The 18,990-nt window shown below is 38.7% G+C and overlaps 1 protein-coding gene across 1 annotated transcript in view; it reads left to right on the top strand.

The window, feature by feature from the left end:
* The first annotated feature begins 576 nt into the window (after positions 1 to 576).
* BNC1 (basonuclin zinc finger protein 1) overlaps positions 577 to 18,990 on the top strand; it is a 40,670-nt gene continuing 22,256 nt past the window's right edge. Inside the window, exon 1 of the mRNA XM_021537557.2 lies at positions 577 to 656. Coding sequence (XP_021393232.2) covers positions 648 to 656 — 9 coding nt within the window. The 5' untranslated portion in view covers positions 577 to 647. The remainder of the gene's footprint in view (positions 657 to 18,990) is intronic.

Below are 18,990 nucleotides of genomic sequence, written 5' to 3'. Positions count from 1 at the left end.
CATATGAGGAGGTGTCTTTTCAGCAACCAAATGTTATCTGTGCCTGGGTCTCCACAGAAACGGAGATGCTTTGCACTGTTTCTGCTCACTTGCAGTTTCGCAGCATGCAGCACATTCCTTAGATTTTGAAGCAGAAAAACTAGAGTGTCTTTCATACTGTGCCTAGTACTCTTTCCAAAGCCAAAGAATTCACAAAGGCAGGAGGAAATAGAGATTTGCTTCAGAAATAAAAATTCTGCTGTCCTTGTTGCCATTTCCTTATGAAACTCCCTTCTGCCAACTCTGCGTCTGCTGCACAATTTGTATCAGAAACAGAATTGGTTGGGGCAAGTTTGTGACTGTAGCTGGCATTTCTGTCATGCCATGTGCTGAATGTACAGCCTCTCCCTGCATCCTGGGTGTCTGAGCACATTAGGAACACTGATGGGAGGAGGGCTTTGGCAGTGAGTGCAGGGAGGGAAAGCCACAGGCACACAACTGCACAGCCTTAGTGAGCAGTTTGCTGATGTTCATCTTGGAGGGCACCTTGTTAAAACTGTGGTGGACATGCCTGAGAGACACCATTGGCTAATATGAGTTAAATCTAGCTACTAATGTGAGATTTCTGTGAAGCTATAAAAGTTTTTTTTTGTCTAAATTGGTCTTGCATGCAACATGTAAGTATACCAACTTCTTAAAAAATCTTAGCAGATGAAACTGAAATAGCTGGATCAGTTTGCAGTATAGGGACTCCATGAATTGTTCTAATAACATTTGACTGAAGAATTACCAGGCTATTCAATAGTGCTTGGGTTTGTTTCTTAATCCAGTTGCCTCATGACCGCTCTCTAAGCTTTCCCCTTCCTTTTCTATTCTTAACATTCAATAAAAATTAAACTCTCCTGTATTATTGCTGTAAATAACATGGAAGTAAGATAAGAATATACTTTTCAAATGTCACTGCTTTGCTCACTCCTGTTAGCTGAACTATAGTGCTTTGATAATTTAGTTGACTTCATTGAACTTGTGATAGCACATAGTTTTATCCCCTTAGTAGTAGAATTGATAAGTGCTTAGTAATGAGTAGATCTAATTTTGTTTGTTGCTGATATAAAGATGGGGCTTGCTCTTCTTCTAAATAGCTAAGAAGACACAACAGGTACAGAGAAGCTGCTAAGCTACAGAAATCTTTCCTTTCTGGAATTTTCTAGGTTTCTGCCACAATTATTTCTCAGAATTAAATATAATATATAAGATAAAACCCCATATTAACTGGGGGGGGGGGGGGGGGGGGGGGGAAGGGGCTTTCAAAACAAAACTTCCATTCAAGCTAAGTGATTAATTCCAACTTTTCAATAGGCTGTCTGATGTCATGCTGCTAAAACATTTGGTTTAGACTAAGTTCCACTAAAACTCTTGCAGTTTAGAAAGTTTTTGTTACTTCTGTGACCTGCTTTAGAAACTTACTGAAAAGTTTCTGTAATTCTAAATTACAGAATTCTATTGCCCATGAAGTTTGAACAAATGACAGTAGCTGGATCCTAGGCAGGCCATGCTGCCAAACTGCATAAATGTCTTCTGAGCCCAATAAGCCGTGACTTGGACCTCCATGGGCTTTGGAGTAGGCTCTTTATGTGTCTTAATTCAGGGTAGCAAAGCCTTTGCAAAACTCTGAATGGGGTTCTGTAAAGATGGCTGTAAGCGACGAAGCTGGCCAGATGCTGTGATTTTTGTGATGAGGGTAAATATCTGGGATGAATTAAGGTGGATTAGTCAAACTACCTTTATACAGTTGCCAAGCTTTCAAAAGTGAAAGGCTGCCACTAAGTCACAAGACCCTTACCACAGGCAGCACCATGCTACTGTAACTGTTTTTTAAATTATTGCAGTGGGACATATCTCTTAATAACCATATTAGTACGGAGCTGCTTAATGACTTCACATGCAAATAGATAATTAAACCATTAAACGCTGTGGAACTGAGAACCATGTCCCTAGCGAACTTCAAAGTTGTCTGTCTTCTTAATGGACTGTAAAAGCCAAGCCTGGGTCTGAATCACAATGTGAGGTGGAAGGAACCTTGGAGATTATGGATCTAGATTTGAGCATTCTCCTGATTAGTCAGGTTTTCTACTTATCTATTTTGTAAATATATACAAAAATGTAGATGTTTACACAAGAACAACAAATTTCCATCAAGTTTTGCACTGTAAAGAGACTTCTGTGTATATAGTGCTTTTATCTTTGATTTCATGGGAGAATAATATGGAGTTTAATGGTAAGATACTGTGAGAGAGAATTCTAGTGGAGTCCTCCTTCTGGATGTATGGGCCCAAGATTTCTGATACTGCAGAGTTTTTGTTAGCTGCATTTGTATTCAGAGATCAGACAAAAACTGTATTCTGAAACTGGCCCACTGGGAGGAATGTTGGGGGTGTCTGTGTGTGTGACACTGAGAATGGGAAGAGGTGGCCACTTTAGCAAGGTCCCCAGTACTCCTTGGAACTTCAGACATATGTCATACTTTTTATCTTTTAAATTTGGAGAACACAAATAGCAACAAGAACGGCAAATGGAATAAATCTCAGATTGCAAGATTTGCAGTAGAAGGGGTTTTGTAAGAAAACAAGAAGCCACAGATTTGGTCATGTCATTGGAACACATTATTTAATGCACTCTTCTGTTCTAGTATATGCATGCATCTTTTTTTGCAAGCTAACATTGAACATTTTGATACAGACCTTTAGCAACCACAGTGTTTGTAAGATTAAAAGACAAGGTCATCAGGCCACAGGGCATCTTCAGTTTCATCTTCTGAAAATAGGTGAACGTATTAAAAAGTTGTAGGAGAGTTTTTATTAGTGAGTAAATTTTACTTCTGTAACAAGACTTTTATTTCTTGTCACTTGCTTTTATTAGATATTTTCATTTTCAAATAACATTTTTAAAAAACCTCTGAGAAGTACCCTTGCCTGTAGCAGGAAGCATATCTCCCCATTTCTCTCTTTCCCTCTCTTTCATTATATGCTGGCATGAACACTCTGACATTGCTAATTGCCTCCACATTACACTGGCTGAAGTCCAACAGTAGTGGCATAAAAATTAATGAACAAGACAGAGCTCACACATAAGGAACATATGGTGCAATAGCGGTCAATTGCATTCGAGTTTAAAATAATGTCTTGAGAGAATCATGATCAAAGCAGTTTCACAAAATGAAAAGGGCCAGATTCTACTTGTGCTATGTATCTATGCTACTTCACTGTCCTCACTGAGAGTGTGAATGTGGACAAGGAGATTCCCCAAACTGTAGAGAATCCCAAAATGTTGTTTCATTAGAAAATGCAGTAGGAATTTCCCCCACTATTCTTACTGCAAAGAATAGTGTGAGTTAATTTTCTGCTAAGGAGAAAAGGGAAAAAATGTTATTTGAAATGGAGAGAATTCTTTAAAGATGTTATCATTGTCTCTGCTAACAGTGCCTTCACAGTGCAAGCTATGCAGTTTACAGAAAGGTGGCACAGTTATTTCCCATTATCCCAAAATGTGCAATTTAAAGTTAATACAAGTTAGTTTTATCTGTGTATATGCTTCTCGCAAACTTCAGATTTCAAGGCAATTAAGATAGTGTTAATACAAGGTACTCGCAAGATTCTTTCAAGTTAAAAGCTTGCTTAAGATTAATGTTAAAATTCATGTTTTATTCTCTTGCCAAAGTACATGCTAGGTAACCTCTTGTTAACATTAATGGGAGTTAAATATTTGCACTCAGAGGAAAACAGACCCCAGATACGATACAAACTGCTTATATTACATAAAATAAATAAGCACTGTTTGTTTAATAGCTTTTACTGCCTTATTGTGGAACAAACTGTTACAATAGTATTGCAATGTCTTACAGTATAAATTTATTTTTATTATGCTGGTGATTTCCTACCATGTTCTTTGTCTTGTGAGATTTGAACACTAACTTTAACTTATATGGGACAAGTCCTACAAGAGTTTAATGGATGACCCAAATAAATCACTCTATCAGTGCAGAGTTCATATACATGGAAAGGAGCTTTGTATCCCTTCAGTGCCTGTTTCCTCAGCCAGATGAGGTACTTCAGCCCATTCCCCAGGTTAGAGCAGCCTGGGTGTTGCCCAAACTGAAATGTGGCTGCAGTTGGCCCCACTGGGTCATTCCAGCCACTGGAGAGAGCTGGAATGCAGAAATGCTCCTGCCAGTCCCCAATATGCCTCCTGCTACTCTGCAGGAATTTCCTTGGGGCTAACTCACACTGGCTCATAGCCATTTCTACTTTAACTCCTAGCAGGATAAAGAAGATTTAGAACAGTTTATTGGGGCACTGGGAATGAATGGTAGGACAGTTCTTTACCTGTCTGGATATGAATCTTACCTGTATTTGAATTTTTCTCTGCTACTTAAAGAAAGTGTTTCTCAAAGAATTACTGAACTATCCATTTGGTAATCTAATCCTGAAGCAGTAATTTCTTCTCATTCGTATTCTCAGAATATGATATAATGTTGATTTCAGTTAAGCTTTTATTTATTTCTTTTACAGTTAAATAAAATAGTTGATTTTAAATTTTGAGCATAGTTTTGGGTTTTGCTTGAGACACATTACAAATTATATGTTAAAGGACATATGCAATAGTTGTGAGCTGAGTTCAGTGCAGTATAGTGGCTTCAGCATATCCATTTGCATTTACAATGCAATTAGGTGCTATTCTCCCACAATTAATGGGCCAAATGACACTCCCACTTACTATAAAAAACTTCCCGATATGAATCGGAGATAACTGAGATTGATACTGAGACTTACGGAAATGCCCTGTTCTGCAGAGATGCAGCAGGGAGAGAACAGCACCTGCTGAGTTGCTGTTCTTACCACAAGCTGGTTTTGGCCCACTGAGTCTTGGTCTGTACATGAGGAAGCAGCCTTTCTCTTCTCTCCCTGTTCATAAAAAGAAGGCAAAGGGTACTACCAGATGGCATGTGTTACAGAGCTTTTCCTTCTAGCACAGATTTTATTTCCAAGATGTAGAATTGTGAGGATTCCTTCAGTCATCCCCCCAGAGTCACAGGTTTGGTATCTCGCCAGTGGCATGTAATACACTTCCTGGCATGCTGTAGGAGAAGTAAAATTAGTTCAGAACTTCACTTTACTTTTGCGGCTTTTTTTTTTTTTTTTTCTGTGCTATTTGAACATGCCTGGAAAAGGATCAGTGTTTAAGTTTTATTAACCATTTCATTTCTGAGTGGGCCATAGCCTCTCAGCCTGGTTGTAGACTCGGACAGTTGTCAAAATCTGTGAACACTGAGTCTTGTTGCTTAATGCCAGGTGCAAGTATCTCTCTTGCTTTGTTCTGTTTCCTTGGTATGGATTAAAACATTGAAAGATAACTGGAAGTGACCTTAAAAAAATCCTTCATTTATGTAGCTTTTCTTACAAAAATGCTACTGGTAAAATTTATTTTTCAGGAGTTGGGACTTCCAGATGTGGTTTCAGGGTTGCTTTTGTAGACGAAAGAGAAAGAAAACAAACTAGAAAATTCAAGTAATTATTGTAGGTTGTTTCCCTTAATATTTTGAAGTGAATTTAAAGCAACTTTTAAAAAATCCCCATAAAATAGTTATTATAACTCATTGATTATTATATACTAATAGATATTTCTCTGGTTTGCAAATTTAGTTGCAACTTAACAAGTTGAGTGTCAAAAAGTTTATTTCAAGGGACTTCAGCAAAAAACTTCATTAGGACATCACAAATAAATTCTTTGGCATTTGCTTGCTTTCTTTTCTTTACTTTAGACAAAATCTTTTTATTATGTTATAGGTATAAGTATTTGTTTAATATTATGAGGAAAACTATTTATGATTTTTTTTCCTATCCCTCTCACCTATTCCTTGTTATTTTATGGTGTGCTGTACTGTTATCTCAAGAACAATACACATCACATTGTATGCATGTAGTTGAGGACATGTTTATATGAAAAAGGAGATTGTTTCTGTCTTGCTATAATCCATGTTTGTACAATTCTTTCAATGTCTTTTAATTGTTTTGAACTCTAAAATTAAATGACTTCTAGATAAAATGAGCTTTCAGCTCTCTCCTTTTGTGACAGATTCCAGAGCATCTCTACCTCAAGGCACGTTTGGTCACCATTTTGCCTTTGTGACCCTTTCTAACCTGTACCACTCAGCAGGCTAGCACTAATGTCAGTACTGTTTACTTGGGCAAGACTGATAGCATCCAGGTGGAGTTTCCAGTCCTCTTTTTTTTTTTTTCTCCTTTCCTTTTTTTTCCCTTTTCTTTATACAGCCGTGGAATACATACCCCAATCAAAGAGTCAAGCAGCAGAGTGTTTTGCAGATCTGCCAGGGTTTTACTTTACAATTAGTTGACATTGTCATTTGCTTTTGCACAAACACAGGACAAAACCTCCACTCGGTGGGAAACTGCATGGTTTAGCTAACTTCAGTAGTGTTGTACCACTCTGAGGCGTACTAAGGATCTGGCTTTTAAATCTGAATTTTTCCCTTTACTTGACCTTTTCTAAATACATTTTCTTTACACTTTGTGGTTTACTTGTAATCCTCGCTTCTCACTAAAATACTGACACCAACACACTTCAAGTTAATCACTTGAATGCTGGTTTAGTGACAGCAGTTACTCAAATGCCTTTTCCTTGCTTTTGTTTCATTATTTCATCTAGATGAACAAGGTTGTTCAAATTAGTATAAATCAGTCCACTTACAGCTTTTGACACTTGCAATTTAAGTACTGAATTACTGTCCTTGACAGCTGAAAGTTGCACATTCTCTGAATTTAAGACTGGAATGTAATTCCTGGCAATTAATAATAGATCATTAGAAATGCTCTGAAAGTATCCACAACTGAACTGTAAAAGCGGTGTGACTGATCAGAATCCTACTGAGTGCTGCAGCAGCGCCTGTCGGGGAGAGAATATTTAACAGCGAGTGCCTTCCTCTGCAACATCAGCTCCTCCAGCCAGCATAAAAGCAGGGTGGGAAAAGTCCCCGGTCATGTCTTTGGGGACCAACCTCTGCAAAGTGCTTAAATACCATTAGTGTGGCAAACTGTGCCGGGCACTTCTCATAGTCAAGTACAGGAAGTCCAGTGTAACCCCAGTGCTCAGCTGAGGTTACATTTCTTTAATGCACAGAGATCAGGAGCCCGCTGCTGGAATGCAGCAGGAGGCTCCATCCTTTGGCTTCAGCTGCAGCTCATGATCTTACCTCATTCCCAGATAACAGCTAATGTGGTGGCTGTTTTTCCAATGTTGATACCTGTGTAGGTTCCTGGAGGAGATGAGCAGATTCAGCCCACTGAATTTTAGAGAGAAGTTGCTGAATTAAGTATTTGCCTGTTCAAAAAAATTACAGATTTGTCAACAGGTGCAAATCTCTAAAGATGAAGCTTTGTAAACATACTTTATTTCTCCCCTTTGGTTTTGATATTGATTTCCTGATTGCAGGAGTGGTGTGCAGCACTCCTCTTGCCCGTGCTCACCTATTTGCGCTGCAGCATCTTTGTGACTCTGCCACTGTTTGTGCACTGATGACCTAGTGCTGAGATGTTAAAGCTAAACAAAGAACCCCAAAAATAACAATTTGCTGTTCTCCAGTTTTAAACTTAAAGCAAAAAATCTGAATTTATTTCAGATTAGAATTGCAGAACTGTTTTACACACAGGTGAGTCTTTCACTGTCTGTTTTACATTAGCTTGGTGGTCAGTCTGTTTAGAAGCTGGAGGTCCCTGCAATAGGAGAAAAATCATGTTTATTGTGCCTATTTTCTTGTGAAAGTGAGTCACGTGTGCTTTTGTTACATTTATGGCAGTTGATTGAAATGCAGAGCAAGAACTCATTCTAAGTTTTGTAGCATTTGTGGACATGTTATAAAATACCCATCCAAGAAAATAGTCAAGATTTAAGTCTCAAACTAAAATTTATTTACCACAAAATAACACTGTCTTATTATCACATGCTGTGTCTTTGTGCAGGTGCACAGTCACTCTTGCTGCTTTTATCATGGATAACATACTTGGAGCTAATTTTAAATAATTTTGAAAGGGAATTTAAGAAATCTGAAGTTTTTTGCTATTGTTTTGATATGGTAGTGTTTTCTTCAGTATGTCTGGAGGCAAGAGAGAAGGAAGGGAGAAAAGATGATGCTTACTGAAGCTAATCTTCCTAGGCCCCATGTATCAACATTTCTGTAGAGTCCTGTGCAGAACTAGGCAGAATATCTGCTTTAGGCTCCAGCTTTGAAACACCCACAGAAGGCGCCTCTCCCTCTGCCCTGAAGATAGAGGAAACCTGGACAGAATAAACTTTCAGAATATCCTCTGCTGATGCTTACTAATTGTTAAAGAAGTCAGGAAATGTTGTTCTAAAAAAGCTTACTCAAGTTGCATTCATTTGAACGTATGCTTTTCAAAACTTGACAAGCAGTTAAGTAATGGCATGAGACTGGCTGGCTCTGAAACAGCCCTTAGTGCAGCCCAAGGTATTTCTTGCTTCTGCAGTGGGGCAGATCCCTGCACAGTCAGGAAGGTGGAGAGAGAGGTATCCCAGCCTGTAGTCACACAATTGCCTGGCAGAAGGTTGGGAATATGGTCCAAAGTCAGCATTCAGCCCATTGGGCCAAATTCTTTGGAAAACTGTCTAATAAATAGATAAAAGTCCAAAGGTATTTAAGCTTAAACTTGCATTAAAAATTCTTCCTTTTGTTATGTAGAGAAACATTCCAAAATTTTGTAGTGGACTGATGCTGAGGCAAGTTACATTTTCGCATGTAACATGGATTCAGACAATATTTCTGCAAAAGTTAGGTGGTTACTTGCAATGCTAAGATGGACATTTGTTCAAAAGAGAAGACATGTCTAGATTCATTGCTACTTCAGAAACTTAAAAAAAAAAAAAAAAGAAAAATTTAAATTGCACCAATAAAAAGGTCTTGCATCATGCCTAAGGTCATTAGCATCTGGCTTTGGGAAGCTGCCAAAGGGAATGAATTTCAAAGACTGAGACTATTAGCTGAGAGCCTGCCAGTCCCAGGAGGTCTTACCTCAGTCTTAGAGCAAGAGCTTCCTGGCAGATCTTAATAGCTGTGACAGTACTTTGAGTGCGAGGATATCACTCAGGAGCGAGTCTAGGACTACACAGGACTTGGAAGAAACTTTTGTAACGCAGTGAATGGCTCCAGGAAGCCACCCGAGCCCGGCAACCGGGCAGTGTGCAGGTGTTGCCTGCTCACAGAGGTTCTTTCTGCTCCGGGGGAAAACAGATGCTTTTCTGCACCTGCTCTACTTTCAGCCCAGCTCAGAGACATGCACTGCATTAATCTTGTGCAGAGGTGACCAAGGCAAGGTGAATCGGCAGGGTCTCTTCCCCAGCCATGCACAAGCAGATCTCTGGATGAGCAATGCTGTATATAAACCCTCAAGCCAAGAATAGGCAGTGCCTATGTATGGCAGGCACTGCTCCTGCTCAGTCCTCCAAATACTTCTCCAGCCAAAAACCCCAATCTCTTCCAACTAGCCTGAAATGAGTCACAGTCAGATTGTTTCATCAAGTCCTGTCTTTGTCAGGCACTGAGGAATGGATCTATGGTGCATGTTATTGTCTGTTAACATGACACGGCAGTTTAAAATAGGTGCCCATCCCTTCCAGCAGCCTTTAACAGACACTACAAGGAGGTCAGAGGAATGCAGGCTCTTCTGGGGTACAAACAGCTGCCCAGGGGTGGGCTTTGGAGCACATACATCCATTTTAAAAGGAGAGTGTGTGTGTGTGTGTCTCTGTGTATGTTTTAGCACATACATAAAACCAAAAAGAGTTTCAGCTGAGGCATCCAGGAAGTGAACTACCAAAACAACCCTAAGAAATAAACCCCCCAAATAAATGAGGCAAACTTGCAAGTCAAATTGCATCACAAATTCATTCTTTCCTTCAGTGCTTTGTGTCCCTTTTCCAGTGTACTTCTCTACTCAGCGTCAGTTATTGTCCCCAGACATTAAAAACCTGATGTTCTCACCATGTTACTGATGGAAGTATTTCACTGATAGTAAAATGAGTGAGCATAAGAACAAATGTTCATCAAAACCTGCCTTGCTTCTCTTTCAAGTTCACCCTCCTGTTGTTCTCACCTATTCTTGATATATTATTGGCAATCCAGGTGTAATAGAAAGAAGTGCCTAAAATCACTTGCAGGGCTATATTAGTGTACAAACATGAAACAGTTGTTCAAATAGCATATTGGTGTTGCAATACATAGAGATGAAATATATCTTCTTCAAATAAGAACCATTGTTGTTCCATAGAGAACCTGTGGCTCATCACTCTTCTACATGAGATCATTGCACAGCAGAATGAATTTTACAAAACATAGTGCAGGTAACTCTAAAATGGGATGGATTACTGCCTTGCTTTATCCTCAGTAATGATGGCTGGTCTCAGTTTAGTTCTCATATGGATTCAGTTTAGTCCTTACATTGCTAAAACTGGCATGTTTTTTCTTGGATTTTTTTTTTTTCCTGATAAATGGAATCATATTCAACAGGATCATGGAAAGCAAGGATTTGAGTGAACTGTGAAAAGAAAACATGTTTTTCTACAGTTGATCTGGGTGGTTGATGGGACACAATGGGAAAGCACACACTGTGTGCAGGCCCCTCAAGTTCTGTGATGCCTTTCCTCAATAGCTAAAATAAGACTTAATTTTAAATATCTGCTTGTGCTATTATAGGCCCTTTGGATTTTGTTGTATGAGTAGCCAGAGAATTTTTTGCAAGAAATAGAGGAAGACTTTTTCATATGGTTCAGATTTGTTCAGTTGGGTTTTAATTGCAGGTTCAGTGGCATCCCTCATGCAGTTTTATCTGTAAAGTGAAAAAAGTTTAAAAGTGACACACAAGTAACTTAAGTATTTTAAAAATGTTAATAATCTGTTAAATCTGCTTAAATTTAACTTCAAAAAAACCATCTGACTCTGAAATAAAATATTTTTGACAAAGACTAAGCAGTTTGAGCCAAAATAAATTTGTGAAGAGCTACTCAAATACTTTTAATTGAAAAATAACTTGTCCATGTTTTTGCTGTTAATATTAAGTGAAAGTCTAGTTCACTGTTCTTAAAAGCACAGTTATTATATATATATATTTTAAAATTCTGAAATACTGATAGGCTAATTAAAAGAAGATCAGTGCTTATGCCACTCCTGCCACAGCTGCTTGGGGCCAGGTACTGGCATTGCTAATTGGGTGTGTTTTTGCCTAAGGCAGCACAGCAGGAGCTGGACCTGGTGTCCCCTCCGTGTTCTCTACATGTGTGCTTGAGTGATGCTTGTGCTTCCTGGTGAAGAAGTGTTTGATTTCAGAGAGGAGGAGAAAATGCTCTTTAATGTGGATGTCTTTCTTTGCCCAAGATCACGGTTCCTTTATTGGCTTATTTATTTGTCAGTTGTGTGTCAAAGTTCAGCTGAGTGTTCAGAGCCTCGTAATTTCCAGTCCTGGATATGGTTGTTAGACGCCTGAGATTTGCAAACTGCAGCTCTTTGGTAAACACTTGTTTCAAACTGCATTTATTTAGTAGAGAGATAATAAAGAAGGTATCTGCTGTACTTCTTGTCACAAATGTTCTTTACATAGGCTCCTTGGGCCAGTTTTTCTGATTATAACTGGCTTGGTGTGATGCAGCACTTTAATTGGTACATAAAATAAGCAGCATGTTCCACTGCTAATGGCTGGACTGTATAGAGCAGTTTCTAATTAGACTAAAGAAGCTCCAAATACTGGCATTGTCACAAACTGGCTTTCCAGCTACTTACTTACATCACAAAATCTGTGTATGAAAGTAGCTTGCAAACATGTGTTTCTCATTCTGTGAGGCAGATGCTTCACAATGAATGTCATCCAGGCAGTGTAGTTTGGAGAAAGTATCTTGATAAACAGAATATGAAATTTCTATGGCTAGAAATGAGTTTTTAGAGCTTTTTAAAGAAGCCTATTTTTTAAAATAGACCTATTGCAAAGGCTCTTCTATTTCTCTTTACTGGCCAGTATAATATGATGGTTCAGCACAAAGACATCTTTATCTAAGTGTATAGAGGAAGAGTTTGTAAAGGTAATTGGGACTATACCTGTACTCTGCTGGTTTTATAAGCAGCTGTTGCCACTCACTTCCTAAAATGGAGCTCAGGAGAAAGTGCTGTTCTTGGGGAAGAGGATGAAGCCACACAACTGACTGAATGACAGGCTGTCTCTGTCCCAGGTTTACTGTATCATTTTGGGTAAATTACAAATTTACCAGATTGGTCAAGGGAGATAATGCTTTCCATGAGGGTTGTGATGTTTTATTGGTGGGGTTTTTGATTAAAATGTGTTGAAATTACTTGGAAAGAATGGTATCAATGGTATTTCTGGGAACTAAACAGATTTATAGCAATGAGTATTTTAATGTATTCAGAGTATAAAAGGGTGCCTTTTTAGTAGTCCTTCTTTACTGTAGGGAAAACTAAAGATCACACCAAATACTTAATTTCTATTTGAAATTGCAACAGGTTTTAAATCAAGGTTTTGCTGACAATACCACAGCTTCATTTTACCATGAGGGATTTGAGAAGAAGATAGCGCTAAATGCTCAGGCTGAATTTAGTGTTTATTCCCTCTTCAGGTTTTTGTCTGTGGAGTTTTAGTGCTCTTTTAATCAGAAGTTACAGAGGCTGGATGTCAGCTGCATCTCCTATTTGTGGAAGAGACAGTTCAAAAAGAATAGTCTCTAAATAATCTGTTGGACAAGGAGCTTATGTTAGAGCCATATCTGGGTGAAGAGTTTAACACGGAAAAATTTATGACAAGCTGAGGGCTTTAGAGCAAAGCATGTGGCTGGACTAATAAAAATGTCTCACAGTTACTGCTGGAGGGTTTGGTCCTGCTTCCCTTGAAGCAAGTGACACAAGTGACAATGGCTGTGCAAAGGCAGGAAAAGTCTTTCAGCTTGTGGACACCCTCAGCAGGAGGGGACACCTGTCCCAGCCATTGAGAATGGCATCAAAAGTAATCCTGAGCTGCCATTAACCCCATGCTGCTCCAGCATGGGCTGTTGCAAGGTAGTGGCCTTTACATCCTATAGGGCAGTGACCATTCAGCTTGTCTCTCTAGGAGCCCCAGGCTCCTTCTTACTGCCACTGTATGGTTTATTTTAAACTGGGACAACATAAAAAAGAAAAGGAGGTTTGTGAAAAGTCACACAAACGGTGTGTGTGTTTAGTATACCTGAAGGCTCGTTACTTCCTTGTGCTAATCCTGCCAGGCCTCCTCCTTCAATCACTTCTGTGTCGGTCTGGCAGTCAGCTTCCTGCAGATATTTTACCCCAAACCACTGCTCCATAAGAGACTTCTGTTTTACACCTGCCACCCTTCTTATGATTGTATGATTTCACACCTTGTTCTAGCCCTGGCACTCCTCCAAGCAGTTCCCAAACGTGCACTAAAAAGTGGTTGGTCTTGAAGCACTTTTCTTCTTTTCCACTTTTCATGCTATGCATACTTCCCTATTATTTTAAACCACTGTATTAATGGAGGGAAAGCCCAGGTAACCAGTCCAGGGCTTCAAAGCTATTAACAGGGCAGCTCTGGTTTCACCCTAAAATAGTTTTGTTCTTGCTCAAGTGCATTTCAAGAAGCATCAGTGATAAAATTTAAGGGACTCAGTATCCAATACAATATTTAATTCACATCAGCTTTGTGTTTCTTGAATTGCTTTTCTCTGTTGCAACACTCAAACATTCCCACAAGTTATTTACTTCTCAAAGCTGCCAGCTGTCTGTGGTATCCCAGCCACTTTAACCAAGTCAAGTGTCCAGATCACCCAGATAGATACAGGTTGAGCTGACAGTTTAGCTCTAGTCTGAACACATTTAAGCTGATAATTCCTAGTATGCAAGTCTGTTTTTAATGCTGCCTAAGTACAGGGTAGGAGAGGTTTCTGATTTTTCTATACAGTGTCCTGTCAGAAAGCTGAAAAAGGGATTGGAAAAAGGAGGAAAGGGGCTGGAAAGCCTGTAAGCAGAGAAGGGCTCTGTGCTGGAAGTCTGCTCTGGGTTCAGAGGAAGGCAAAGTGGTGAGGAGATGAGAGGAGGGGAACTGCGGAGGCTGCCCGGGCAATGGGGCAAGGCAGCATCGGAAAATAAATGAGAGCTCACGGCAGATGCCAATTCCTCAGCCAGCTATTCTTGGCATCGAATATAAAGCTTAAAGCAAGGAAAATTTATATTTATTTATATATGTGTGTGTATGTATATGTATGTATGTATTTTATTTTTAAAAGATTTCTCTTATTTCCAGGTTTTAAATTATTTCAAATGCTGCCTCTATTGGAGGTGCTACAATAACTCAAAGCTTCACAGAGACAAATCTATTATGGCTTATATCATAGGAATGCCCAGAGGCCTCTTGTAGGGACAAAGCCCCATTGTGTCAGATGTTATGGAAACATCGTGTATATCTTTGATTTATAGTGGATTTTGAATCACCCTTAATAGTTTAATATTTTTTACCATCAGTAAGTTTCAGTTTTCATGTTTTGAAAGGGGCTTTGAAAGGACTTTTCTAGGTTCGGGCAAAAATTTCTATAGATCACTACAGCCAGCTTTGCATACAATTTCTATATACCACCATTGGCAAATACCAACAGTAGGCAAAAAACAAGATATAAGCGATTCTAAAGATGTATCATGGTGGTAGATTTGAACAGTAACTGTAAAAAGAGTAGGAAAATGAGAATTTTTCTTTTTTTGTGAAGCAGTCTTAGAATTTAAATGTCCCTTTGCTAGCAAAGTATTTAGACATTCTGTGACCAAAAATGAAGGAGGCAGAAATGTGTTGAAAACACTGAAGGATCTTTTGGAAAAACTTGGTGTAATATTTTCAGTTAAGTATTGTCAGTTTTGTTTTTCACCAGTAACAGTAGGATTTAATCTAGCTGTGTGTTGCTAAGCTGTTTTTTTGGGTATGATAATCTTACAGACACTAGGTTGACTGTACAGTATAAAGTTGTTCTATTAAGCATACCAAAAGTGGGACAGTTGCTTGCACAATTTAGCAGCAAACTCTGTAAATAATATTTGGAGGCTACTAGGACTGTTAATTTATTTTAACAAATGATTTTGTAAAGTTATAGCTTTGACAATGAATGGTAATTTTATTCAATACATGAACACAGTAATTTTGAATTTGTTCAGCGTAATAAAATAGCATCTGCTATGCACGAGTGTTGGAAGACAGTTGGCCTGTGACTGCATAAAGTGATGGTTTGTTGTAGCCAGAGTTCCAACATTTTTTGTTAATGCCACTCACATCACCAAGGTATATCCAAAGCTACCACCAAGAAGCCAGGCAGTTTCCACTGCAAGTTTCTCACATATTATCCTTCTGCACTCCACTTCTGAAGTCTTATCTCCCTTGTCCATAGCCAAAAGCTACTAACTTGGAACAAAGTTCAATCAAGACCCAAACATAATGAAGAAGGAGAAATCACAAAAGATGGAGTTAATGGCTGCAGCTACCGCTGTGGATCCTTTTGCCACAGGCTCTGAAAGTCTGGAAAATTAATCAAAGTTCAATCAAGGATGTATGATATTGCGGCTGCTGCTGCAGCAGTGTCTGCTGTCACCTGGGAGCTGTCCATTAAAAACACTCGCTGCAAACCGTCCTGGTATCGACGTGCTAGCCTGGTCGGAGGGGGTAGTCAGATGCTACTCCAGGACATTGCTATGCTTTCACTCCTGGGTAAACTTCAGAAGTTTAGCACATATTCTAGACATAAAAAGAACAGGCACATATCTGGAGTAAGTAAAAGAGGCAGCTTTGAAGAAATCTACTAATGGAGGATGGGTGATGCTTTCAAGGAAGTTTTTTTTAGAATGTCACTGTAAAATAGGAACTGAAATTTTCTCCCAATGAATTAGAAGAGTATGTAGATGGGAAGAGAGATGAGAATTAAAGTTTTGGTTAAAGCATAAAGCTGTAAGAAAAGTCTTCAGCAAAGTGGGAGACCTGGTGAATAAGCCTCTGTGACAAGCATTGATTGTCACAGAAGTGACAGTACTTTAAGTATAGTTGTGAAACTCAACCATTTGGTCAGAAATTTGTAGCTTGCAAAAGAATCTTCAGTAGATAAATTGGTACATTTTTTTGCACTAATTCTGAATCCAAAATTTGTTTTAAAAAATACAGACTATTTGCTTTTTATTTCATTGCCTGGGAAAAACATGTTTGATGTTTATGATTAAAACTTGGCAAGAGTTGCAGGCAGGGAAAATTCATCTTTCATTTTATCAGTCTGCCACTGAGACATGTCCTAGTCATCTCTCTAATACTCTAACACTCCCATGAAACAAAGCAAAATTGCCACCACTGGTATTACTGCTGTGTTACTCATCAGTTATTATATGCCATGGTTTAAACGGTTAAAAACCACTACCTGGTATTACAGAACAAGAAGGACAGAAAAAAAGAGGAGAAAATAAAAAACAAAGCCATAACCAAAAGGAAGGAAGAGGCTGGAGGCTGTGAAAATAAATACAATGCTCCATAGAGTAGGTGAAGGATCTCCTGTATTGGTAGGATTCATCATTTTTGGGGAAAAAAGGAACAAAGAACATTACTGTTTCAGGTATTATATTGCCAACTTTCCTTTCTTTAACCATGTGAATGAGTGGATACCAGTTTTATGGCAGGCATTTTATTCTGTCTTTGACACACCTCTGGCCCAATGTCACACCCTTTGGCCCCAGGGCACAGTCGTGGTTCCTGACTGTTCCTCTTATGACAACACCAAGTCTCTGGAATTCTGTCTCAGCCCTTTCAATCAGATAGCATAAACATGTCTGTCTCCTCATTGTATTTCTGCGTGGTTCATCAGAATGGCTTGACTGAAATTACTGGTATTCTTTTGATAAACCATTAGTGTTAGAAAAGAGTTTGAATTTTTTTGTCAATTACTAAATCTTGGTGAAAGGCAGAAACTGCCTGTTAAAACTTGTGTTGTAATTTGAGGATTAAATGCTGCACCTCTGAGAAACATCGGTATCAAAACTGATTTGCTCTAAGAGACTTAACGTTGTTAGGAGCCGCATTCTGACAGGGTAGATGCCTTAATAACAGAGTTAGCAATTAAATGTTTTAAACTTGTCACAGGACTTGGAAGATTAGAGGGCAGTTGGTAGACTGGTGCAAAAAGGGACATGTGTAGCCAATACAGCACCCACCTTAATCCCTGGCAATGAAAGACTTCAACTCCCATTTTTGTTTGGTTATCGGATAAAATTGGAGAACTGCATTTTGCTCGCTAACACATTTCTCATCTTTGCAAATTCTCAACTTTGCAAATTCTTATTTTTTGCTAGCACTTTCATGCAGACTCACCCCAAACTAGACTGATTGTGCAAAGAAGGGTGGGCAGAGCTGCCAGGAACCTTTGGGGGTGTTCTTGCTGCAGCATTCCCATCTCACTCTTTACAGCTCTATCTCTAGCTGGGTGGGTATCTCATACATGTATATGACATTGTATATGGAAAAATGATGCAGTCTTTTGCCATCTTTTGCTTAGACAGAAGCTGCATGTCATTGTAGGTAAAAATGTTTAGAAAGGTAGAGAACAGAACCAATAGTTAGCTTGTTTTCTGTCTCAGCCCAGAGTGGGAGGCACTGGGAGGAAGGAGCAAAAAAGAGTCCTTTAGTGCATATTCTCCAAAACTATTTAATAAACCTAATTTGGAGATTTGATAAATGCTTTCAAGTCCTAGAATGAAATTGTAAGCATTCAAGAGAAACAGTTATGACAGAATTGGGTGAACTTACCACTGCAGCATATGTGAATATGCTTTCATTAGGAGTGATAAAATGCTGTACTTGTTTGTCATCAAGTGTATACTAAATTTCTTTTATTCAGTGCAAAGCAGCTTTGAAAGGGAAGAAACTAAAATACTAGAAAATGGAAGAGTGGAGTAAAATAATACTTCAAAGTTAATGCTATCAATAGGTCAACTGGGGCAGTGTTTAATTCTGGTGATCATAAGAAACCTCTGAAAATACTTACATAAATAATAAAGAATCCAAATTGGAGAATCAAAATACATAACTACAGAAATCATTGGGAGTGGGGGAAAGCTTTGGTAGGAGTATCATCATGAGGAATATCTCAAGTAGTGAATAATAATAAGCTGTGACATGAATGAATGTACTGATTAGCTCAGAGGAGTCAAACGAAGTCCTTTATTTTATTATGTTTCATGGTTTAAAGCTATATGCTTTAACACCAGTATACTAAAAGGCTTTTGCTGTGTGATGCATAATTAAGCCACATTGTATAAATATGGTGCTATCAATGCTGAGAGATTTGCCTTGGAAACAGCTGTAACTTAAAAACACCAAACTTTATTAGATGCAAATGTATTACATAATCACATTTTTCGGTGGCAAATACACTGTGACATAAAGCAACCATTAATAAGAGTAAAAAGAAACATACTGTCGAGGCCAGTCCTAATTGTTAATTGCAGTTTCTTGATCTTAGTGGCAGTCAGTGGAGAGGCACCATTTCACAGGGATGGGTCAGTGCTACTGGTGTTGGTGGTGTGTCTCTGGGCTTACCATACACACTATTTTAAATGCTAGCATTTTGTAATGGCTTCACTACTGTTTTGGGCTACAGAAAAGTAATGCAATGAACAGTTAGATGAAAATTAGTGCTGAAGTAGGGGTGCAAATGCAGAGAGTATTCAATAAACTTATCTTGCTGGGTTGAATTTGTCTAATTACTCTAAAGGGGATGTAAGCAGCAAGGCAGGATAAGCATTTAAACTCTGCTTAAACTGTTAGCAGAGAACAGTTTTGGACACTTTATAGCTTAGGCTATCTTACAATATCAAGCCTATGTGGAAATACTGAACAAGAAATTTGAGTTTCTCTGTTTCTT

Source organism: Lonchura striata, chromosome 11 (genome assembly GCF_046129695.1).
Source record: "Lonchura striata isolate bLonStr1 chromosome 11, bLonStr1.mat, whole genome shotgun sequence".
Classification (NCBI taxonomy): Eukaryota; Metazoa; Chordata; class Aves; order Passeriformes; family Estrildidae; genus Lonchura; species Lonchura striata.
This window is presented reverse-complemented; position numbering and strand designations above follow the sequence as displayed.